The sequence below is a fragment of the Olea europaea genome, chromosome 7, assembly GCF_002742605.1.
Source record: "Olea europaea var. sylvestris chromosome 7, O_europaea_v1, whole genome shotgun sequence".
Taxonomy (NCBI): domain Eukaryota; kingdom Viridiplantae; phylum Streptophyta; class Magnoliopsida; order Lamiales; family Oleaceae; genus Olea; species Olea europaea.
Window position 1 is genome coordinate 16,810,550 of NC_036243.1, and position 24,464 is coordinate 16,835,013.

Here is a 24,464-nt window from a genome sequence, read left to right on the forward strand (position 1 = left end):
ATTAAATCAAATTTACGTAATGTCTAGGGAATGATTTCACCATATTCTCGACATAATTCTCAATCCCTATAGATATTTCTATCAAATATTTCCCAAATTCATAGGCAAGAATCCTAAATTAATTCTATTTCCCCCTCTCGAGCGTCAAATAGAACATATCTCTATATTTTAACCCCAATATCTCTATTCCGAATTAAATATATAAAGATTATCACGTACTTGGTTCTTGTTTTACCCTCAAAGATTCGTACTTTCTCTCGAAATCTACAAACCTAGGTTATATTGTTCTTAGATCACGCCTAAATTTCCCTCTCTCGAGCGTCAAATTTAGAACATCAATTCATTCAATTGGTGATCAGGCAAAAGAAAGCGTTAAGCAAGAACAATAAAAATTCAATTCTGGAAAATTAATTAGAAATACTATAAAGAAATCGAATCATGTCTCAAATAGGCTACATCAAACCCTAAATTTAATAACTTAGTTCATGATTGAAAAGAAGAATATGATAAAACACAAATTAAATTTCATGAAGAAGAGAAAGATAAGAAAAAACTCAGGTTGTTGCTCTATTTCTCCATCTTGTGGCTTGATTCTCAGTTTTTCTTCTTCTTCTTCTCCAAAATCGGTTCGATCTTCTCTCAATTAGTGTATACCCTTGCCTCCTTTCTTCAGCCGTCCAACCCCTTTTCCTGTTCTTTTGCTGAGTATTTATATTTTCTAAGGGTCCTCAAGGGTTAGGGTGTGATTTTTGGGCCGAAAAAATACTTAAAAACCCGGATTTTACTGTTTTGGAAACAGCCGCCATGGCGCCCGGGTCTCTGCTCCTTTTTTTTCTTCATGGGCGCCATGGCACCCAGGTCTGGCGCCATGGCGCCCGTTGTTCTGCTTCTTTTCTTTTTTTTTTTCTTCCTTGGGCGCCATGGCGCCCAGGCTTCTGCTTGCTTTTTCTTCTCTTTGTTTTTCCAAGCCTATTTCCCACTCCAATCTTATTCAATACTTGCTTATTCATGCTCCATTTCATTGATCATCATTTTTGCTCATCACCGGCTCCCAATAGTGATATTTTCTTGAGAATTGTCCAAACTGCAAAACAACACTAACACACACATCAAAACGTTCAAAAATGCTCAAGAACACATCAAAAAACTCTATTTAGAAGCTTTAATTTAATGAGTGGATTACACTCATCAGGATTGCAACAGGACTGGGTAGAATCTTGATTGTCGTAGATTTGAACACATCAAAATTCAAAAAAAACTTAACCGAATGGAGGTGGAAACTGGCTAAGGATCGCAGTCTAATAGGACTGACAGGCTCAAGTTGGAAAATGAAGAAGCAAAAATTATACGGTTAACGGAGAAATTTGTAGAATCATTGGATGATCATTGTAGTTACCGTAAAATAAGGAGAAAGTTTAAGCGAAAAATGTTGCCATTGAGCATTTGTAATTCTCGAGATCAATAAGCCCCAGAGAGGAGTAGGGCCTTTTCGAAAAGCGTGTGATACCTGTGGATAGGATAGGACATCGATGGGTTAAAGTGGGCCTTCAACGTACCCACTTCCATTGAACGAAATAAAGCTTTGCAATGATAGTCTTTGTCACATACTCATTAAAACATTAGGAAACTGCCATTACAGACAGGAGTTAGTAGTTCTCAATTTGCTTCCTTTTACTCTTAGTTGTCAATCTTACCGTAATGGTTATAGGTTTGCTTAATTGTATATTTAACTGTTTGATTGCTTGTATATGTGTGTTGAGTAATGTCCAATTCTTTTTACAGAAGTCAAGCTCAAACTGAAGATATCTATATCCAACTTCTCCATTTCTTTAATATTATTTAGTATTGTCAAGTCTACCTTACGACTTTGTTGGTTTGCTAATGCCAAAGCCACATTTCATGTGAGGTTTTTTCTCGAAAAAACGTGATTGGAGGGGTAGTCAATTCATAATGAGTGCGATGAATGTTTCTTACATAAGACGGTAGTACGATTCAAGAGAAAGGAATTGTAACAAGTTAAAACTTTTGATGAAATATAATTACCTTTTTTTTTTTTAATTAAAAAACCAAGTAGGGTTCTCTAATGTGTCTTTGAATAAAATCGATCCATTTGGGGGGTTTTTTTTTTCAAGCTTTCAGTCCAACTCGTTATTTTATAAAAGAGTAGTGTTATTCAACACCATAGTGTCAAGCGCTAGTTTAGATGACAACTGCACGATATTAAATGATAAATTCATTTAAATGCATCATCACATAATTTATTTAATTGAATCTATCAAATATGATTATCTATATTTAAACTTGTGCTTTAATAGTAATATTAGACAGCATTATTCTCTATAAAATAATTGAGCTTGTTGATCACGTGTTGTTCTCATTCTCATTTCCACTACTTCATTGTCATATCGAAAAGTGTAGCTTTAATTTGTTATTGCCACTTTACAATCTCTTCAAATGTGTGATGAAATCACTTTTGATTGAATGAAGGTGTCAGAAAAAGGGACGCAAGAGCAATAAAATGAATTAAGCCGAATGTACAGTGTTGTACACTCACTTTGATAGCCCACTCATGTTATGTGTGAATGCTGTCGAAAATGATGTAAAATTGGTGTACTTATAGCATCGCGGGCCCCACTTGTGTTATGTGTGAGGACTGTCAAAAATAATGTAAAAATATGTGTACTTATAACATAATTGATAAAACGAAAAGGTTGGCACAAAAAGCATAGAACCAAAAGCAAGTTCTTGAATTTCATTGTAAGATACCCATTGTTTGTCATAATTTATTTGATAATTATACTGTTTAAGCGTGTATTTGTCACAATTTATTTGAAAATTATTTTTTTTAAACTCATTTTAATAAAATATTTTCGCTTGCTAATTTTTTAATACTTTTAAATCATATATTATCCCAAAAAAAAAAAATCATTTTTTCGATCCAAGTAATCTATTAAAACACACAATTTTTTAGTCCCTACGATTACTCAGACCCCCACACCTATCCGACGTAGGTCCATTGAAGAGGTGTAGTTGTAATTACATAAATCATTAGTCCTAGTTCTTGTTCGGTAGAGCTATATTTTGTTGAAAAGGTCATCAAATTTAATCACATATTTTTGTCTATTTAGATTAGAATCAAATTTTTAGCATATTTAGATAAAAATTGATGAAATTTATGGTTGAAATGTTGTGAATCAAATTTCATTTTGTAGTTAATTTATTATATTTATCAATTTTTAATCTACACCAAGTAGTGATCATTTCACCCACAACTTTTATTCATTTTTAACCACATTATTTACTAAAAATCTACACAACTCATATTTGAGCCCCATTCTTTAAAAATTAAAATTCATTTTTCCCAAACTCAATTTTTACGACATTTTATTAATAAAATAATTTTACATGAAGCTTATCACCTTTCTCAATTTTTTATCACATTCTTTTCTTTTTAAATATTGTTTACAAAATCCTTATCATTATTTGAACTCTTTTTTCTACAAACTCATTTTCAACAACATATTTTCACGTAATAAAATGCCATACACAATTTTTTTTTTTTTAAACTTTCTAATCACACATTCTCCTAAAATCACTATTCAAAAGTCAAAATATTGTCTTGGGCAAATAATGGCCATTAAAAACAAGGGAAAAAATCTATTATGATACGTTTGATTACAAGTATAGAATTTGTATGGAAAGAAAATAAATTATAGACGATTGAATGGCTTAAAATTTATTTTCATTAAAAATATAAATTAATATGTTTGATTTGCTTAATTTTCAACCTAAAAAAATATTGCATTTTTCCACAAAGTTGAGTTTTGAGAAGTGTGAATTATCAAGAAAATAAAAACATATAACACCTTAAAGAAAATGATTTCCTCGTCTTTAAGGAAAACGTGATCAAATAATTAATTTTTGAAAAACATTTTTTTGAATGTTAATCAAATATTATGAGGTAAGAACTTGGATAAAAATTGATATTTTTCATGAAAAATAAATTCAATTAAACATATAAGAAATGAATTTAATCAAGAGCACGAATCATTTTGTCCTAATGTCCAATGAAAATCAGAGAAAATTGCCAAAATGGAAACGGGCTTGAATCGATATACCCAAAAAATTCGTTTGCTGAAGTGCAATGCACTGTGCTTTTATCGTCCAATTTCCAACATATAATCCACAGTATACTCTAATGTCATCACCCTATGATTATCGCTAATCCAATCAAATTATTTATCTATTTCCCCCTTCTTTAGCCCTATCCCTAAAACCCAACGGTTCGGGTCCGGCCCGCCATAGCCGTATGTGCAGCTGTCGGATCTTGCGAACTGTCTCCGCTTGCATTTTGAATGACCCGATAATGTTTGGATCTCTGTCGATCTCCGGGTTGATTCGTTGATTTGATCCAAAAATTAAGAAAATATAATTGGCAGGTTTTGTTTCTAGACAAGTTTTGTTACATTTTATACAGGAAATGGCGGGGCAGAGCCAGAGTATGGATCAATTTGAGGCCTATTTCCAGAGAGCTGATATGGATCGGGACGGTCGGATTAGTGGCAACGAGGCTGTTGCATTTTTTCGAGGCACCAATTTACCCACACCAGTCCTTGCTCAGGTTCTCCTGCATTTTTTTTTCTTATCATTTTGGTACCCAAATAGATGTTCTTAGAAACTTAATTGTGTGGTTAATACAATTATGAATTGCTTTGAGCTCAATTCTAATTGCTGTGATTGTCCATGGTTTGGATTACAATTTAACTGGGTAGTTGCTACTCTTTGTTGATTGCTAGGGAGAATAGTAGGAGTAGATGATTATGTAGTTTGAGCTATATTTAAATTCTCAAATCTGAGCAGCCAATTTGAGGGTACACCTAAGCTGATTAAGATGAGGAAGATGAAGGCAACAGTTAAAGCATTCTTGTTATTTTAAGTAGGTAAATGGGTATGTGACAAGACAAGTCACTTCTGAGTGAAGAAAGGAGAAATCAAAAGACAGATACAAACTGAGATGAATAAGTTGTTGTGCATATTGTTGGGTTGTTTGAGTTTATCTTGTTAAACTGAGATGAATATTAGATGTCATGTATAGGCAAGCTATAATGCTCTATTCTCATGTCCAAGCAAGATTTATCTGACAAGCAAGGTTCTAGAGAATCAGATCACTGCTTCTGCTGCATACATCTGCTAGTTCATAATTAATACCATATTATAAATCTCTCTAGGTACAATAGCTATGAGTGTATACCCTTGGTGCATGATGTTCTCCTGTACAGAAATTCTTTTGATTCGGTAGTAACATAACCATACTTTATATGCGGATGTGGAACTGAAGATGAGAAACAATTGGGCTAGATGGAATATATATCAACACAATCTCTTGATAATATTTCGTGTGAGTTCAATGTACTTTTTATCTTCGCATGATCTGATGTTCATTATGGATTGAAGCATTTGGTTTCCTGGTGGTGCCTATCTTTATGAATAAATGAAATAATCATGATTATACAAATTATAGAAGTAATAAACTCTTGAATGATTATACTATCAATTACTGGAGAATGATTAGGCATAAATTTAGATATAATTCAAAGCTCTCAGGCTTTGGTTTTATGCTCGGGAGACATACTGTGCAAGCTATTTACTTGGGAGAATAATTGAAAAGTTAAGAGGAAACATATAAGATTTGCATATGGTTTATATTAGGGTACATGAGGAAGCAATATGGAAGGTGCTAGATAAGGAATTTTTATTAAACGTATCAATACAAGATGTAGTGACGAAAATAGAACAGACTATCTTTTCTCCATTCTTTTGGAGAATCTGCTATTGTGCATAAGAAGATATGAATTCCATAGAGGTATAGGGCGAAAAATATTGAATCTAGGATTTGTCCATGTTGACATAATTGAGCAGTGTTTTCTTGTAATTAGTAATGACCAATTTATCAATAGGACTTTTTACTTTTTATCTGTAGCAACGGTATATTTGTTGTATTCCATTCAATGAATAAGTTGGTGAGAATTTCACTAAGCCCAGGCTGTCTACATGGGATCAGAACCATCCTAGCATGCTTTTCCATTCCGACCTTCATTGCCTATATTTATTTTGGCTATCTCTATCGTTATATTTTTACGTTATCTTTCTGTTTAAAGGTATCATCCTGTTTCGGCATGACACATAAGAACTTACCTGAAGGGGAAGGGAAAACTTTTAATAAGTATGTTCCAAGGGTTGGGCCATTCGCCCATTAAAGCGGTACGTGAGCTGGGTTCCATTGAAGAGAAGCAAATGAAATAATTCTAATGAATTTCGTGAATTTGAATATATTTCCACTGAATCCATTAAAAATGGTGAAATTTCAAAAAAGCTTGTTATGTGTATTTTTAAGCTTAAAATCCATCCAAATTTTTTGAAAACCCTTTATAATGAAATACTCGTAAATCTAAGAGTTATTGAGGATGTCTAGATTTTAAAGGATTTCATTGAAATCCATTAAAATCTCAGATGGAGACAAAATCCATTAAAATCTCGATTGAGGATACAGAAGGAATTCTAAAATTCATTAAAATCTCAGTTGAGAATACCCTTGTAAATCATTTGCTTAGTCTTGTAATTAGCAGGACGTGTCAAAAGTTAGCTGCATAGGATAAAGAACTTCTAAATAATATCATGCTTATAGAAGAACACTATGCAATCTGAAGTTGATTGTACATGTATATATTTTGGGAAGCAGTTATTAAAAGTTTAAAACTGCTCCAAGGTGAGAGATGGGTCTCAGATTTTTGAACTTAAAATGAAGATTTGTAAAGTAAATAAGATCTTCTTTCAGGGAATCGGTTCTTCCTTCCCTATCGTATCCCCTGCGTTTTATGTTGATTTCAAGCCCCTAAGCTTGGAACAAGGCACTCTATTTGTACCAATTATTTCAATATTGTGAAAAGTCTATGACTTGAGTGAGATCACCATCATAACTTGTAGATGAAGTGTAGCGAGGATGTAACAATGCATCAAGAGCTTATTAAGAGAGGAAGAGTTTCTGATTTCTTCATTGGTTTAAATATCAAAGTCGAACATGTTGAAGTCCAGATTACGTTTGTTCATGTAATCCTGCAGCAAATACATATATCAGATCTCCTCAGGGAAACTAGAATGCTAGGCTGTAGAGCAGCTAACTTCGTAATTCATCCACGTATTGATGAAAAGATTCTGCATTAATAAAAAAGAGAGAGATATCATCAGTGCTGGTGGGAAAATTGATATACTTCCTCACTTACTAGAACTAAATTGTTATCAGGAAAACTCAATCATATGTAAAAACAAATGTCAGTTACCCCCGCTTCTCCCCACTAAGCTGAGGAATATTGTAGAGCTGTGCCAAATATTTTTCAAGAGTTTTCTAGAAGTAACTAATAAACTTTGCACCTTGATAAGATACAACTGTGGATTGCAGTCCATGTAAATGAGCAATTGTCTTGAAGAACGATTTAGTGACACAGGAGCCCTCAATAGTGTTAAAACAGAGAATAAATTGCGCTATTATAGAACATGTCCATAACTATGAAAATAATATTGTGACTCCCAGAAGTTTGAGGAAGTCCTAGAATAAGGTCTTGCCAAATGGTATGCACGTGGAATTGTTTTATAATAGGGAACAAAATGTACTATATAGAACATTTCCACAACTATGAAAATAATATTGTGACTCCTAGAAGTTTGAGGCAGTCCTAGAATAAAGTCCATGTGAAGGTCACGCCAAATGTTATGCACGTGGAATTGTTTTATAATAGGGAACAAAATGTACTATTATAGAACATTTCCACAACTATGAAAATAAATGAAAATAATATTGTGACTCCTAGAAGTTTGAGCCAGTCCTAGAATAAAGTCCATGTGAAGGTCACGCCAAATGGTATGCACATGGAATTGTTTTATAATAGGGAATAAAATGTACTATTATAGAACATGTCCACAACTATGAAAATAATATTGTGACTCCTAGAAGTTTGAGGCAGTCCTAGAATAAAGTCCATGCGAAGGTCACGCCAAATGGTATGCACGTGGAATTGGAAGTGTATGTGTATCCTATGGGCTTTTAGTCTACCCGATTCAGATACTACATCAGGAGATAATGCGAGCAATGCCCCCTTTTTTGGTTGGTTTGGGTGTGTTTGGGGGGGGGGGAATAAAACCTGTCTTCCACTAAGTCTATTTTCTTATCCCTTTGTAGTTGTCAATCTAAAAAATTCTCTAAAATCTCTAAGTGAACTATGACGGATACACATCTAATATCTGATGTTAAGAGGGATCGTGGTAGAATAGATCAGGCAAGTAATGAAAATATATTTAAACAATTAGTTGTGCCAATTGTGTAAAATAAAAAGTAACGACTTGGATGACTGGGGTATGACACGAAGACATTAAGAAACTCAAATTTATATGAGTGATGCTATTCTAGTACATGTTAAAAGATTGAAAGATGACCAAGATTAACTTGGCCTAATGCAGCTGCGTTAGAACTTTTAGTACAGAGACGTAGTAATGGATCAAACAGGGTGGCAAAAAGGATTTATGTAGCTTATTTAAAGTTTATTAGGAATAAGACTTAGTTATTCTTGAAGTTATTGACTAAAATGAAGAATTGGAGAAAGGTTTTAATCAGGGTTAGGGAGCATATTCTTAATTATTTGACTGTGGTTTGCAAGTGGTGCTTTGAACTCTAACTCTTAGATGAGAGACGTAGTAATGGATCAAACAGGGTGGCAAAAAGGATTTATGTAGCTTATTTAAAGTTTATTAGGAATAAGACTTAGTTATTCTTGAAGTTATTGACTAAAATGAAGAATTGGAGCAAGGTTTTAATCAGGGTTAGGGAGCATATTCTTAATTATTTGACTGTGGTTTGCAAGTGGTGCTTTGAACTCTAACTCTTAGATTAGGAGTTGGGATGCTAATGATAAGTTAATTGTATCTGAACACTGGTAATATAATATTGTTGGTTCTGAAATTTCTTAGCTGACCTTAAATTTGCTGCTCAGATCACATTGAACTGATGTATGACACTTGAATAATTTACATTTTGGTTTATCATCACACATGCCTGAGGCTCTTATTGAATTGCGTAATGATTATAATTATTATAGTTTCAGCAATAGGAATAAGAACAGAGTTGATAAACAAACAAGCATATTCATTTAAATACATCTGTTACTCTTATGTCTGCCTTTATCTATTTGTTTTGAACAGTTAATATCAGAAAGTTACTTTTCTGTCTTTCGGTGCAGATATGGACATATGCTGATCAAAATCGAAGTGGTTTCCTTGGTCGTCCGGAATTTTATAATGCTCTTAAACTTGTTACAGTTGCACAAAGTAAGCGAGAGTTGACTGCAGATATAGTGAAGGCTGCTTTGCATAGTCCAGCTTCAGCTAAAATCCCTGCTCCTCAGATAAACTTTGCAGCTACACAAGACTCTCAGTCAAATATTAAGGCAGGTGCATCCACCACACAATTGAGTGGTAATCCAGTCACTTCTCTAAGTATTGGTGCAAGTAGCCCACTTGGTTTTCCGTCTCAGCAATCTCAACAGGTAAGGCCACCTCGGCCTCCACTTTCCACTTCTGGATTCCAGCCTCATCAAGGCGTTGCAAGCCAAGGAATGCCTGGAGTAGGTGCTATGAACATTCCTCATCGCCCTAGTTCCTCTGCTTGGGTTGGTGGGAGGACTGATGGTTCCCAAACAGGATTCACTTATCAAGATTCCAATCAGACCAGCTCGTCTACAACTCAGGGTGTCGTTGGCCTGGGTATGTCAATGTCTTCACCTGTTACGCAATCCAGCCCACAGAAGACTACTGGGTTGATGCATCATACTTCATCCAAACTGCAAAATACTGTCCCCCTGGGTAACCAGATTGGAGTGAAAGACCCCAAATCACTTTCAGTTACAGGAAATGGATTTGCATTGGACTCAGTATTTGGAGATGTTTCCTCGGTGACATCATCTCAATCAAAACAAAATTCCACAATGCCTTCATCTCCTGCCAGCAGCATATCTGCTTCATCATCTACAGCACTGATTTCTGCAGGGGGTCAGCCTACAGTTAATTCAATTACTCCTGCTCAGCAACCTCTTTACAATCAAACTCAGCAATTTTCGTCTACATTGAAAGCAAACCAACATGTTTCTGTGCAGACTTCCTCTACGTTTCCTGTTGCATCTGGAAATTCCATTCCTGGCCAATCTCACCCTCCATGGCCAAGAATGACTCAGGTTGATGTTCAGAAGTACAACAAGGTATTTATGCAGGTTGACACTGACAGAGATGGAAAAATCACTGGTGACGAGGCAAAGGACTTGTTCTTGAGTTGGAGGCTACCGCGAGGTACGTTATGTTCTATTAACATCTTGATTGATTCCATTGCAGTTGTGCTTCTTTCTTTTTAAACTATTAGTTACTTATAATCTACTTATTATCCTTGTTTTACTGACATCTTGATTGATTCCATTGCAATTTTTCTTTTTTTTTTAAACTATCAATTTCTTATAATCCAGTTATTGTCCTTGTTTCCATCAGAGCATCTTTTTTTATTACTAAATTTTGGCATAAATATCTTATCCATTATAACCATGTATTGCCAGATTCTTCTCTCTTGGTTTTTCCCCCCTCTTTTTTGGCATTGTTCATAAAAGAATGTTTGGCCTTAGTTTGAAATATGTATGAGAAATGAGCACGACCTAGTTTTGGGGGTGGCCCACCTTGTCTGGCCACACGTTTTGACAGGACATACTAGCCTGGCTGCATATATGCTTTGGGGCCGGGGCTTCGTGGTCTGTCAGCCCAGAACTTTTTTTAATTCTTTATTTAGATTTAAATTTTAATATAACCGAAAATATATGGTATTTTTTAATGAGAGTCTCGTTGCTTCGTGTCTGTCTTGGCCTCTTGGGACTCTGCAGAGTACAAAGTCCCAACTCTCAATGCAGAGTTGCCTGATTGCTGTTTTCTTCAAATAGGCTCGCAGGACAGAGCCTTTCTGCCTTTTAAGTTAGTTTCTTTTAAATATAACTGGCTGATGTCGCCTGGCCAAGCATTGGCCGCATGGTATAGCGTCTCGGTTGGGCTTTTCAACTACCATGCCACACCAGGCTTGGGTGGCACGATCCACTGTTATACCCCTAGTTTTGTGTCTCTAAATATCACCCAACTCGTTTGACATTAGATTAGCTTCTTGCATTGCAATTATAACCTGAAGCACCATGTGCATATACTCATACACTATGAGTCTCGATAACATTGATTCTAGAAGAAATTAAAGGACTCTCAAAACTTGTATCGCAACTCTGGTAATGGATCTGGAAAATCCTGATACGGTGGCTGCTGTCTCTCCATCTTCACTTGACATGGATTTTGAGCTCAGAAATTATGGCACTGATGAAAGTTTGGGTAGCCTGAAAATATCAATATGGCATTAGACAATTCTATGCCTGTCTGAACCTTGCTTTTCTTTTTGGAATTATAAGTTTAAAGGTGATTATCCAATTAAATTCATAATCCTGTCCTTTTGTTTTATCACTACATATTTTTTTGTTTATCAGACGTCTTAAAGCAGATCTGGGACTTATCCGATCAAGACAATGACGGCAAGCTTTCTTTGAGGGAATTCTGCATTGCTCTCTATTTAATGGAGAGATATAGGGAAGGCCACTCTCTTCCTACAGTGTTTCCAAGTGGTGTTATGATTGACGAAACATTGTTGCCTACCTCCGGTCAACCCAACGCTGTATATGGAAATCCAGCTTGGAGACCTGCTGGTTTATGTCTTTCCCTCTAGTAAACTCTATAATGTCCTTCACACGAGAACACATACACAATACACTTACAGATGATCAATCTCCATTTTGTTTCATGATCTATTACTTCGTTGTTAGGCTTCCAACGAACTCAAGGGACTAGGGGTGCTCGGCCAGCCACTTCTGTTGGTGTTGGAAAGCCACCTCGTCCAGTTTCAGTCCCCGGTCGTGATGATAATATGCAGCCCAGCCAACAAAAACCCAAAGTTCCAGTGCTGGAGAAGCATCTTGTAGATCAACTTAGCTCAGAGGAGCAGGATTCTCTGAACACAAAGTTTCAGGATGCAAAGGATGCCGAAAAAAAGGTGATATGGTGCTGCCAATTGCATTTTCTTGATATCTTCTCTCTCCCCCATTTTGTGCTCGTTATGGCTACCAAAATCAATTCCTATTTCCTGAAATATAGCTATGTGCTTGTCCTCCTAACACAGAATCGCATCCTTTATATGTCTGGATAATGGGCTTTGTAACAAATCTACAGGTGGTAATCTATGGTGAGTCAGGTTGCATATGTATGTCTAGACTAACCTGTTAGTATCATTTAGTTCTTTGTTCTTATGATGTAAATATTTAGAGTTTCCAAAAGAGCACTGCTCCAGAGTTTCTGTTAACAAGAATAAAGATGCAATTTAAAGTTGATTAACTAACATATGATGCATCAGATTGGTCAAATTTATTAGCTCTAGGGATTGTTTAAACGGTTTGTCTTGTTTTTGCTTTGCCTTTTCCCCTATTAGTTTGGACTACAACATGTTTCTTGTTGGAGTTGAGGCAATAGCAAAAGTTTCAATATCCCATTCCATGTAACATGCATTGTGAAGCTTTTCCTGAATCTTTAAACAGCAGTCATAGAACTTCAGTTGATTGTCAGATGCTTCAGTTGAAATTTTTTTCTTACAGTCGTCCAGAGAGGTTCATTACAACACATGATGAAGTTTCTAAATATGTGATATTTATATCAGAATGTTTTTTGTGCTATTTCACTGTTGCAGTCTAAGTTCTTCACAAATATAGTTGGATAGTTTTTACATTACTCAAGAGTTTAACTATCTAGTAAAGCTTGATTGTATGTCATTGTTTAAGTTCTTAGACTCTCAGGTGAAAGAAACGGTCTCATTTGGTTTCTTATCCAAAAATTGAGTTTCTATCTTTGATTCCGATCAAAAGAACTCTAAGAGTTTCATACGCTTGAAGCAATTTTGTTAACCTAACACACATCTAGCTCAAAGTGTAAACTCCCGTATGGTTTTTTTGAACATGACTTCTAGCTGAAGTTATTAATGCATCTTTAGTTTTAGCTTATACCTTCGGTTACACATTGTCCACATTAAGAATAATATATTTAACATAGCTTCATGATTCGATCAGTTGCTTCTTTGATTATATAATATTCTTTCTCATCAATAGACTGTTGTTTGAAACTAGGGCAAGTGAAGCCTGATATTGTACAAGCATATTTATGAGGCTATTCAATTTAGGATGAAGAATACTAGATAAAAGATTTTGGCCTATTCTAACAGTAAATTTGGCCTTTATATTTCTTCTTTGCTGTGGTATTTTCAATAAGGTTAAGTGGGAAAATGGAAATGTATTTTGCTGCCTCGCTTTGACGTTGATGGACAGTCTCAACTTTTTGGCTTTTTCTAAATTTTAGATCATATTTGAAATTATATGCTTTGATTTTGCGTCTGCGCTGATTCGAGCAGGACTCAAAATCTGCCCTTCTTCAATTCTATAAGGTTAAGAGGGACTTCATTGATACACATGATGTAGTCAAATGCAAGGTTTTTACTTTTTATTCACTTTCCCATGGAGAAAGAATATAGAGGTAGTGGACTGTAGCCATATTTGTTAACTCTGTTCCTTGAAAATTGAATGTTAAATGAACTTTTAGTTATGCTGCTTTACATGCCTTTCCTTTAAAAAAAAAAAAAAAAATCTTTCCTGGTGTAATAGTGAGACAAACTTACTGTTCACTCTTGGATCTGCTTTCTTGTAGAATTGAATACAGGTTATAAGACGTATTAATCAGATAATTCCAACCAAATTTGGTGAATTGTGCCAATGCTTCACATCAAACTAGGGCTATGCAATAAACTTGACCCCTAACTTCCTTCCATTTCAATATGCAGCAAAGTTAACCAAGTTAGAATGTTCTATTGTGGTTAAATGGAAATTTGCTTCTTAAGTGTAACATTACTGGTTTCCCTTCTGTGTGATAGATATGGTTTGCATTTTCGTGGCACAAGCACAATAAGATATACTTCTTGAGGAAAAAAGTGATCGTTTCCCCTTTCCCATAAAACCTCACTTGATTTTGTAATGTTCATTTGCACTTTTGTCTATCTTTTCAATGCAGGTATCAGAACTGGAAAAGGACATTTTAGATGCTAAAGAGAAAATTCAGTTTTACCACTCAAAGATGCAAGAACTTGTGAGTGTATATAGTATCTTTCACATGCTACAGCTATGTGTTGGCATTTAGATTCACTTTGAAATGCATTTAGTTTAAATAAACTACTGTTTTATTGGATGATTCTACCTTTCCTATAATTTCACTAGTTCACGTCTCATCAGTGTGTTAGTTAATAAGAGAGAGGCAGGGAGATGTAGATGTAGAGTGACACGACCTCTTATTTCAGGGCCTTGGACTCTCATTACATGTAGTCTATAGATAGTTCACTTGTCCCATGGTTGACACGATCTTTGTTTTGGACATAAAAGCTAGCACGCGCTATTTGTTATACTATATTGAAATATAATCGTTTCATAATGCAACCTTGAGGGTAACTCGGTGGTCAAGCCTTGGATTTGCTCTCCAATGGTCGCCAGTTCGAGTCCCCTCAGGGTACTGAGGTGAGTACCTGTAAACTTTAGGGCTCCGTGAGATTAGTCAAGGTGCGCGTAAGCTGGCTCGAACACTCAGAGTCATTAAAAAAATAAAAAATAATAGTTTCACAATGGATCATAAACCTTCTTGTGCTAATACTTGCCATTTGTTGCCAGATTCTATATAAAAGCAGATGTGATAATCGATTAAACGAGATTACTGAAAGAGTTTCCAGTGACAAAAGAGAGGTATATCGTTGAAGATAATGACTGCATTTATATTCAGAGATGCCCGATATTTGTGTGACTCACTTGACCAAGTTATATATCAGGCTGACTCATTGGCAAATAAATATGAAGACAAGTACAAGCAGGTTGGAGACGTAGCATCTAAATTAACCATTGAAGAGGCCACGTTTCGTGATATTCAGGTATGATGATTACTTTCTGCTGCTAGACTCGACCAGAATATCTGTTTGCTATGGCTTGTCCGTTTTGTCGTTCTGCTATCTATATATAGACTTTGTGCTTTCACAGTTTCAGCAGATTTGTCAGATTATAAGGTTGGCCATATTTTATGTAGGAGAAAAAAATGGAACTATATCTGGCAATTGTCAAGTTGGAACAAGGCAATGCTGATGGTATTCAGGTATGCTCTACCAGCTTATGATTTCATGAAGATCTGTGGAATATTTTTTAAAAACAAATTTTGGTTTCTCCAGGATCGTGCTAATCAGATCCAGTTAGATCTTGAGCAGCTGGTAAAAGCGTTAAATGAACGTTGCAAAACTTATGGATTGCGTGGAAAACCAACGTCATTGGTCGAGCTTCCATTTGGTACTGAAATCAACATAGCTATACTTGAGCATTCTCATTTTTTTCATTCTTCTTTCATATGAACTAATCATCTAGTCGATCATTGGGGATTCTACTGTTGGTCACCACAAATATCTATACTTATTTCAGCTAGCTTTTCTATTGCATTGGTATATTTCCTACTTTTATGTTACTTACAGAAATCTGCATATGAAATCTAAACCCGTGAAACAATTTTTGGTTTCCCTTTCAGTTCCTTCTATGTGCTACTCGTTCTTTGTTGTGACTCCATTTCAGTTATTATTCATTTACTTGGACTGTTCCATTCATGCCTAACCTTAACAAATTTCATAAATTGAGGAAGCTGTATTGTTTTAGCTTTGAAATCGGTGTGAAACAATTTATGTGGTCGTGTATGTGAAAATAATCAACACTGTTTTTTATCTTCTCCATTGACCACTCAATGGTGCCGTAGATCAGATCCTTAGTTGTAATTACATGCATATTTCTCATGTTAAGCGTTATTTTCAATAAGGGAGTCGTGATGAAATTGAAATACTGGACTATTTAGGTTTTCTCATTCACTACTTTTAGTATACATGGCGCCCTGCTGGCATGTATTTAATTATTGAAATAGGAAGCATAGAACCTATATGTGGATGTGCCACAGTGAGCTCCTGCATAAGAAATCTGGCAGCCCAAGCAAAAGTTGACGGAATTAGTATTAGAAATCTTTGTGGATACATTTAGTTCATTTTAGAAAATATCGAATTGATTTCATTAACGACTTGGTAATTCCAAAGATAGATCAAAATCAATTTGTCATGCTTCCTGTGGAATATTTTGTTCATATTCATGTGAGCCTTTATGTTGTTACAATTTATGTCCAGGTTGGCAATCTGGTATACGACAAGGAGCAGCTGATTGGGATGAAGTTTGGGACAAGTTTGAAGATGAAGGTGCTCTTTGAAATTTAATAGCTGTGTACCTAAATTATACTTTATACTGGAAACTTATGATGTCCTACAAAATTATCAGCAATTTTGTTTATTTCCATGTTAAATAAATGTAAATAGTAGTCTATTTACATGTCCATCAAAAAGTGGATATTTGAAGGAAGTGTACCGTGTATCAATTGTCTTTTCAAGTGTGATCCCGCTGATTTCTCTCGTTGCACTTTCCGCAATTTCAGGATTCACATTTGTCAAAGATCTTACTCTTGAGGTTCAAAATGTCATTGCCCCTCCTAAACCCAAGTCTTCATTGTTTAGAGAGAAAACAGTTACTGCCTTAAATGACAGTGGTGCGGTAAAATCACCCTCTAATGCTGATGAGAAATCAGAAGTGTTTAGTGCTGGGGTGAGGACACCTGAGGCAGAGGGGACAAATACCCACAACTTAGATAAAACAGCAAGAAGTCCACCAGATAGTCCTGTGGGAAGTAATGTAGTCAAGAGCCCATCAAAGGAATTCCGAGATCCTCAGACTAGAAAGGACATTAACGTAAATGGTTCACCCCATGCATTCGAGAACCAGAGGTAGTGTGATTTTCTTCTCCCTTTTTTCATTTTTTTTTATTTTTTATTTTTTGTGTGTGTGTCTGTTGTGAGTCTTGTGATCGGTATTCTGTGTGAGCCTCTGATTAGTAGTACTAGTTCCAACTGTCGTACAATTTACGTATAGCTATATACACTGCTTTTTGTCAAAAAATTTCTAATGTAATGGATTTTCTAATGCAGTGAATATGCTGGTGCTGAATCTGTAGTTTCTGGGGACAGAGGTTATGATAAACCAGGATGGGGTTCCTACAATACACATTATGATATGGATGGGACATGGGATTTGAATCCTCTCTCTACCAAGGTATATGAGAACACTTTGATGTTCATGCCAAATATTTTACTAACATTTACATTCAATAGAGATTGCATTCTAGGTATACTTCCGGTGTTAACCCAAATTCAATCAATTATTTTCATTTAATTTTTTGTTTTTCAGAAGGTATATATGCACCCTTATCTTTACTCTCTCTCACTCTCACCTACCCTCTTCCCTATGCAAAATATAATAAAATAAACTGTGTTGAGCTGATGCACAAATTTAAAGTTTTCCTTTTCCTTCTTAGACACATGGGAGTTTGTTCTTGTCATATTTGTTCACCAATCTAATGCAGGACTCAGATGGTAAGAGGCATAGTGAGAGTTCTTTATTCGGTTCAGATAACTGGGATCTACCACCAATTAAAACCGGGTCAACAGACACGGATGCAATGTTCCCAAAACAGGGCCCTGTGTTTGATTCTGTTCCAAGCACCCCCATTGCAAATTTTGCCAGCTCTCCTCACATGGATAACATGTTCCCAAAGCAGGGTCCTATTTTTGATTCTGTTCCGAGCACCCCAATTTCAAATTTTGCCAGCTCTCCGCACATGGATAACATTTTCCAGAGGAATAGCACATTTGCTTTTGCAGATTCTGTCCCAAGCACCCCAATGGTGAACTCTAGCAACTCTCCGAGAAGTTTCAGTGAAGGTTTAGAAGATCTTCATTCATTTGACAGCTTCTCCAGATTTGATTCCTTCAACACGCATGACAGTGGCCCTTTTGCATCACGGGAAACCTTTTCGAGATTTGATTCCATGCGAAGCACAAGAGATTCCAACTTTGATCAGGGGTACTTTGCTCCACAAGAGTCACTTACGAGATTCGACTCATTCCGCAGCACGGCAGACTCTGAGTATGGACTGTTCCCTCCACGTGATTCATTTACCAGATTTGATTCCATACGGAGTACCGGAGACTCCGAGTATGGCCTTGGTTTCCCATCCTTCGATGACGCAGATCCATTTGGATCAAATGATCCATTTAAGTCTTCACTCGAGGCTCAGACTCCAAGTAGAGATTCGGACAGTTGGAAAGCGTTCTAGGACTAGTTTTTCACTGGCTTCTGTCTCAGTCGAAGCTTCTTGTGAGGATTCTTGGTATAGTTAAGGCAATTGGTTGTTTCATTAGACAACCCAGCGTGTTCCAATCTCTGTCACGGATTTTGCCCTTTTACCCTTGAAATTCATCCTTCTTTTTCTTTTCTATAATGATGTCTTAATATTTGCCCATATTCATTTTTTTTTTCTTTACCAGCTAGATTGTAAAATGTGGGGGCATTATGAAAGTGCCTTTTATGAGTTGTTATTTGATAGTCAAAATTGTTATTATTGTTTTGATGTAAGATATATGAGGATGATATGAACGTTGAGAATGTGAGTTTTGCAGTTTTGATATCTACATTTGCTTTGTGGTGTTTATTTTGGTTGATCGTTCCTTGTTTGGTATGTTAGGCATGAAAATTATCGAAGAAAGGCATCTCATATGCTTGTCTACGGTTTTGTTTAACTTTGATCGAATATTAAGAAGGCTTGTGTCTATGCATAAATTCGACATATGTCTAAATATTTGTCCCTTTTTTTAAAACACATTTGGACCAATTCATGATTAGGACAAAATTTGCTGGTTTATAAAATGTCAAAGGTAAAATATTATGAAAAAGTTGGGAATATAAATGTGATAATGTTGGAAGAGTGGTCGTGGATTACTCCATAGGCTGTGCATGGTCCGTTAATGCCTTGTACCACATTGGTATATTTTTCTAAATCCTATTGTTTTTCTAAATAGAGCAAAGTATTATATATCTTTCTACACGTATTGTATACTGTCATTTTTATTCCGTGTTGGAAAAGAAAATTAATGTCACTTCTTATTCGTTAACCCTTGTTTGACAATCATTATTTCAAAACTCTTTATTCTACATACTTATTTTCAATTATACATTTACTCAACAAAATATTATGTATTTAAATTCAAAATTTTTCTTTACTTTTTATCCGCACACTCTTTAAAAATTCACTATTCAAAATATTGTTTTGAACAACTAACGGAAATCAAACGGGGGCTCAGTAGGAGAGTTTTGGGGGAAAAAATAAAAAAATGGGTTCTAGGAGAGAACAATTATTTTTTTTATGTGAAACCTTACCGCGAATTCCCACAAAAGAATCATTTATCAATTAGTTAATAATGCTTGTGAGTAGATTTCCCTTTAATTATAGGAAATAATGGTACAACTATTTACTTCAGAAACATGTATTAGAAAAGGGAAAACAATACTAAAGTCTGAATCCAACGGAAGGCTTCCTTTTTTTTCTTTTTTTTTCCTTGCATCACATGTCATTTGCCTTTCTATATCTATATCAATATTATATAGATAGCATCTCTGTTTCGAAATCCCAGTTCTTTCTCTCTTTTTCACAAACAAAATCCCAATTGTCGAATATATGCATCCAAACAGGGCCCATTAGTTCCTTCAGGACAAGTCTCTATTATTCTTTTCTTTTTGACAAACAAAATTCCAATTCTCGAATAAATGTATCTTCTTTTTCACAAACAAAATCCCAATTCTCGAATATATGTACCCAAACATGGTCCATTCCTTCCTTCAGGACAAGATCCACATGAAGACAGTAGACCATACTGTTAGTGAAATGGCTGCAACCACGTAAGTCCATAGAAACAGTACTGAACACTCCTCTTGAGCCACATCAAAGAGTTGTGTCATAGTACCTGCATGATCCCATCCCGTGAGCTTCCATCGAAAGTATGGCTTACACAAAAATGGCACACGCTTTCATGCCTAACCATAATTGGATTATGCCACTTTGCCAGACATATGCAGTGACGGAAGTGTAAGTGGCAGCAAATGATTGGATCGAGAATTTAACTGTGTTCTAAACTGTTCGATGATAGAATGTCACGTGTACGTCAACCTTTCTGTCAACATATCTATAACTGCAGCATGATCGACCCTAATTTCAAACTGTCATATATTAAACGCTTTACCTACTCTTAGCTTTTATAGTAATTCAACTCTACTTTTAGTGCCATAGAAGAACTTCTATACTAATGACAACATTATGCTCTAAAAACTTCATACCGATGGCCATTGCAGGAGGGAGAGTGTATTGAATCATCAGCACAAAATGGTAGAGTGGATCTGCTGCAAGGAAGCCAAATTGAGCAGCTGCTTTAATGATACCAATCCCAACTGCAGGAAGTATCACATAGCGTACGCAGATGACTGCTAGGATAACAAGCGGCCTCAAACTCGCCTTGCGTAAACCTGTTCAGTTCATAACCCCGTTAAGCTTAAAAGTTAAAGTTACTTGTAAATAAATTTTATTTCCAAACATGATTAGATAAGTGGCTTCTCCAGGATGATGTTATCAATCATGCTACATGTACAGGAATTTTTGCCAAACAGTTTGACAAATTGTCAGTTGGCACAATTTCATTGGATATTAAACAGAAAACAACTTCAAACCTGTCAATTCAATATTGTTACCTCATCATCTGTAAAAATCCTCGTATATTTCATGAGCTTAATTCTATTGTTATAGGTTTGGAATATTTAGAAATGAGGTCTACCTTGTGTTAGGTTGCCTCCAAGTATAAGGGTCATGCAAGGGATGGTTCCATCCCTACAGAAAAAAAGTAGTTTGCAGCATTAGCTAAGGCATGTATGCTTGTTCTGTGAAATTGTTTCAACGACAACAACAAACTAAGATTTATTCTAGATAAATTTGAGGTCGACTACATAGATCATTTCTAGCTACCATGTTTTAGTTCTTTGCGATATCTACTGGAAGATTGAAGCAACTAAACTTACCCGAGTAATTTTAAAGAATCCTGGATAAATCTAAGTGGAGCACTTTCACCAATAATAAGGTTTTTGAGCCATGTAATAGCCCCAAAGATTAATCCAATAATCTGAAATTAGATTGAGAAATAGTCAAAAGTTATTACTATTTTCTTCTCAATATTGTCCTGTATGGATAACATGCCACAAGTATGAAGAACTCACTGCACCAAGGGTAGGAGGTGCCAGTATCTCCTCCAATATCTGATGCAAAATTCCCGATAACGTGCTCCTCGCTGATGCACTCTGTGTAACGAGCTTCCCATCTGATCCAATCGACTCGGACTCAATCTGTAGATACTAATATTAGGACTCCAGATGTTATGGTAGTCAACACTAATATTTTCTACAACTTAGAATATTGCACAATATAAAGTAGTTGGACACAGAGACTAACAGTTCGATCATTTGTGTCATCTCTTGGAGATTTTGTTGTTGACATGGTTATAGCAACATCCTCTTCTCCTCTGTCAAGAAGATTCGACGACTCATTTGCATCTAAATCCATGTTGGGTTTCTTGGACGACTCCTCAGCAGCATTCATCGCCTTATACTTCGTAGCAGAACTTCGTATCAAATGGTAAGTATGAGTCCATATGAAGATACCACCGAGCTGCGAATTTAAGCCATTTGACATAGACGGATTGCTATCAGTTGTCCCGTTACTTTCTCCGAAGTTTAGATAATTATTTCTCGCAAGAATACTTTCGTACAATAATTTAACTTCTCCAAATGGTATCCAACCCCTCCTACCAAACATGCACTAATTCATTGTCGTTCTTCGATCCTACCATTCACATCAAGATTACCAGAGTACTTTTCTTAATTCAGTAAAAAACCATGGTTTTCACCTTTCAGAGGGCTATTAAAAGACATTTTTTAAAGAATATTCCTCAAAACATAAATATTTTTGCTTAAAGAGATTGTAATATAACATTTATGCCGTTGATTATTCTGTTAATTTCATCTAATGTTCCTTAAACGAGAAGAAAGATCAGGAAATCGAGCGAGATCTTACAACTCGAGTCCATCTCCAGGGTCGAGTCTGGTATTTTACGGGGCATAGAAAGACATTGTAACATTAAGTTGTTCGAAATTTTCAGACGATTTTCATGAAAGGAGAGAAAAAAGTAAGATCTCTTACAGACATCGATAACGATACATATGAGAATCCAACAGAAGCACAGACGTTGGGATCACCAAATGGATTTCTATCTTCCTTGCAGATTGCAGGAACAAGTATCAACAAAAGATTTCCCAAGTTTCCTATTTTTAAGGATTATAAGTCAGCAGCTAATAAATACTAGAATTCTGAAATATAATTGACTTGAACATACTGCTTTATAGTGTCAGAGTCGTATCTGCATATCAAATATGCACTTGACTGTTACCTGCTGAACATGTGGCAATGATAAGGCCCTCTAGATGTGGCTCTGGCCTCAATATTTTGACTGCAATCCATCCAAGAATTCCTCCAAATAGAAAGGTTAAGCCAATATTAACGGGCATAAACCACCTGGAGCAAGTTGAAGAAGAAATGTTAGAAATAAAAGCAGATAAAGACCTTGTATCTGATGTACTACTCCTCTAAAAGTTTTTACTAAACCGTGAGAGAGACGAGACACATATGACATTACAAAGTACGAGATTCGACTCATCCTAGAATTTCTCATAACATAGTTATACCATGAGATGAGATCTTGAAGGGTGACAGACTTTGCCAGACTTGTAAACACGAGTGATGGAGAGAAGACCACGAACACAATCTGCAGTGCCAAAATTTAGATTTGACAATGCTAGTATGTATGAAATTCACTCACATATTGCGTTCAAATTCAGTTACTTACTTTATTCATAGATCTTCTGGCGTCAGGAGAAAGAAGATTGAGATAATTAGTAGCCATCAAAGCTCCTAATGCAGAAATCAAAAGCATCTGCAAATTTGGCATAGATGCCACCTCCAGTAGTGACCAGAACCCCATCTCTTTCTATGGAAACTAACTCAGACAGATGAGGAGGATGAAGAAGAGAGAGACCAAGGTTTAGCTCATATTCAAGAAACTAAAATCATGGACGCGACTGGAAACTGGTAAGATTTTAACTTATCTAGAGCGTTGTCAAGTAAATAAAGATTTTGAGCTTGTTTGGGCTAGATTTTTTTACCCAAAAAATTGATTTTTTGATCGTTATTTCACTATTTTAGTCGTCATATTTGACTTCTTCTCTCACAGGTGGACCCCACTTTTCTCCTAACGATCAAAAAATCAATTCTAAAAATCACTCCCAAACAGACTCTTTAACTTCATTTTGTTTTTTAATCTTGTCTAGCACCGTACAGTTTGAATTATTGATAAATGCACAAAAGTTCTTGAAGTTTAGCCCCTATTTGTCCCATTTTTTCGGAAATGAAAATGGGTGAAAAAATATTTTTTTTGAAAAATGAGTTGTTGAGAAAGAAAGAAATTTTTTTTATCTACGTATAATATTATTTTATGAAAAATTGTGTGGTTAAAAATAAAATAGAGAAAAATGAAACGTAATTTAATAAATACCAAACGGGACTTACTCACAGGACTTAATAAGTGTTCCATTACCCTACTAAGTGGGTCAAAACGAATAAATGCTTGGGACCATTCTTCTTGGAACAGTGGTTATGTGGCGCCCCCAAATGGTCATTCGCGACATTTGGGGGCGCCACATAACCCCCTAAACAATCGGAGAGTTGTCCAAAGGAATTTACCCAATTGTTTGATGAAGGAAGATATAAAATAAAAATTATCAGTAAATTTCTCCAAAGAGAGACACATACATACATGCATGTATGTATATAGTGCTTGGTTGGAATAATGACAAAGTTAAAATAAACAGTTAATTTTAAATACACATTTCATAATATACATAATTTTTATTAATTTTTGAATCATATATTTTATTAACTTTTATCAAAATCCGTTAAAAATCTTATCAAATTTTTTGTCAAAAAACATGGGAATTGAAGATGTGAAAGACGTGCTACTGCAGTATTGCGTAAGAATATTAACAATATTTTCTGACCCTTGCATAACATTATTCAACGATCACAGATCAATTGTGGAAGTACGTAGGCAAGTGCTTGGGCCCAGCTAGTACATTTGGGAGGTGTATTATGTAAGGAAGAAGCCGAACGGCTCGCGTCGATGACCACGAGGATGACCGCAGTCTCACATGGAGTGTATGGGT

General features: G+C 35.6%; 2 protein-coding genes across 4 annotated transcripts; one reads left to right on the top strand and one right to left on the bottom strand.

Moving 5' to 3' along the window:
• Positions 1–4,055: 4,055 nt before the first annotated feature.
• On the top strand, positions 4,056–18,784 carry LOC111397192 (epidermal growth factor receptor substrate 15-like 1). 2 transcript variants are annotated; one of them, XM_023023970.1, is made up of 14 exons: positions 4,056–4,621; positions 9,288–10,106; positions 10,200–10,389; positions 11,604–11,819; positions 11,937–12,163; positions 14,218–14,292; positions 14,865–14,936; positions 15,020–15,118; positions 15,271–15,336; positions 15,410–15,524; positions 16,394–16,462; positions 16,696–17,041; positions 17,243–17,366; positions 17,677–18,784. In XM_023023970.1, the coding sequence occupies exons 1-14, from the start codon at positions 4,481–4,483 to the stop codon at positions 18,427–18,429; spliced, it is 3,312 nt and encodes a 1,103-aa protein (XP_022879738.1). In that variant the 5' UTR covers positions 4,056–4,480; the 3' UTR covers positions 18,430–18,784. The 2 variants fall into 2 exon arrangements, with proteins under 2 accessions (XP_022879738.1, XP_022879737.1); XM_023023969.1 differs by having other exon boundaries at positions 9,288–10,389.
• Positions 18,785–19,560: 776 nt separating this feature from the next.
• Positions 19,561–23,348, bottom strand: LOC111397193 (protein PIN-LIKES 7-like). Of its 2 annotated transcripts, none has more exons than XM_023023971.1 (10): positions 23,093–23,346; positions 22,932–23,011; positions 22,637–22,761; positions 22,390–22,511; positions 21,643–21,858; positions 21,411–21,536; positions 21,216–21,316; positions 20,975–21,027; positions 20,484–20,669; positions 19,561–20,113 (listed from the first exon to the last, which is right to left on the bottom strand). In XM_023023971.1, the coding sequence occupies exons 1-10, from the start codon at positions 23,225–23,227 to the stop codon at positions 19,989–19,991; spliced, it is 1,269 nt and encodes a 422-aa protein (XP_022879739.1). In that variant the 5' UTR covers positions 23,228–23,346; the 3' UTR covers positions 19,561–19,988. The 2 variants fall into 2 exon arrangements, with proteins under 2 accessions (XP_022879739.1, XP_022879740.1); XM_023023972.1 differs by lacking the exon at positions 19,561–20,113 and adding an exon at positions 20,120–20,355 and having other exon boundaries at positions 23,093–23,348.
• Positions 23,349–24,464: the final 1,116 nt, after the last annotated feature.

Excerpts from the sequence above, each read along its gene's own strand:
- LOC111397192 (XM_023023969.1), top strand. The coding sequence starts at position 4,481 with ATGGCGGGGCAGAGCCAGAGTATGGATCAATTTGAGGCCTATTTCCAG. Across the intron at positions 16,463-16,695 it reads GGACAAGTTTGAAGATGAAG|GATTCACATTTGTCAAAGAT; the intron begins GTGCTCTTTGAA and ends CCGCAATTTCAG. Across the intron at positions 17,367-17,676 it reads TGAATCCTCTCTCTACCAAG|GACTCAGATGGTAAGAGGCA; the intron begins GTATATGAGAAC and ends AATCTAATGCAG.
- LOC111397193 (XM_023023971.1), bottom strand. The coding sequence starts at position 23,227 with ATGGGGTTCTGGTCACTACTGGAGGTGGCATCTATGCCAAATTTGCAG. Across the intron at positions 21,859-22,389 it reads ATGTATCGTTATCGATGTCT|CTCGGTGGTATCTTCATATG; the intron begins GTAAGAGATCTT and ends TTAAATTCGCAG. Across the intron at positions 21,537-21,642 it reads ATGACACAAATGATCGAACT|ATTGAGTCCGAGTCGATTGG; the intron begins GTTAGTCTCTGT and ends TAGTATCTACAG.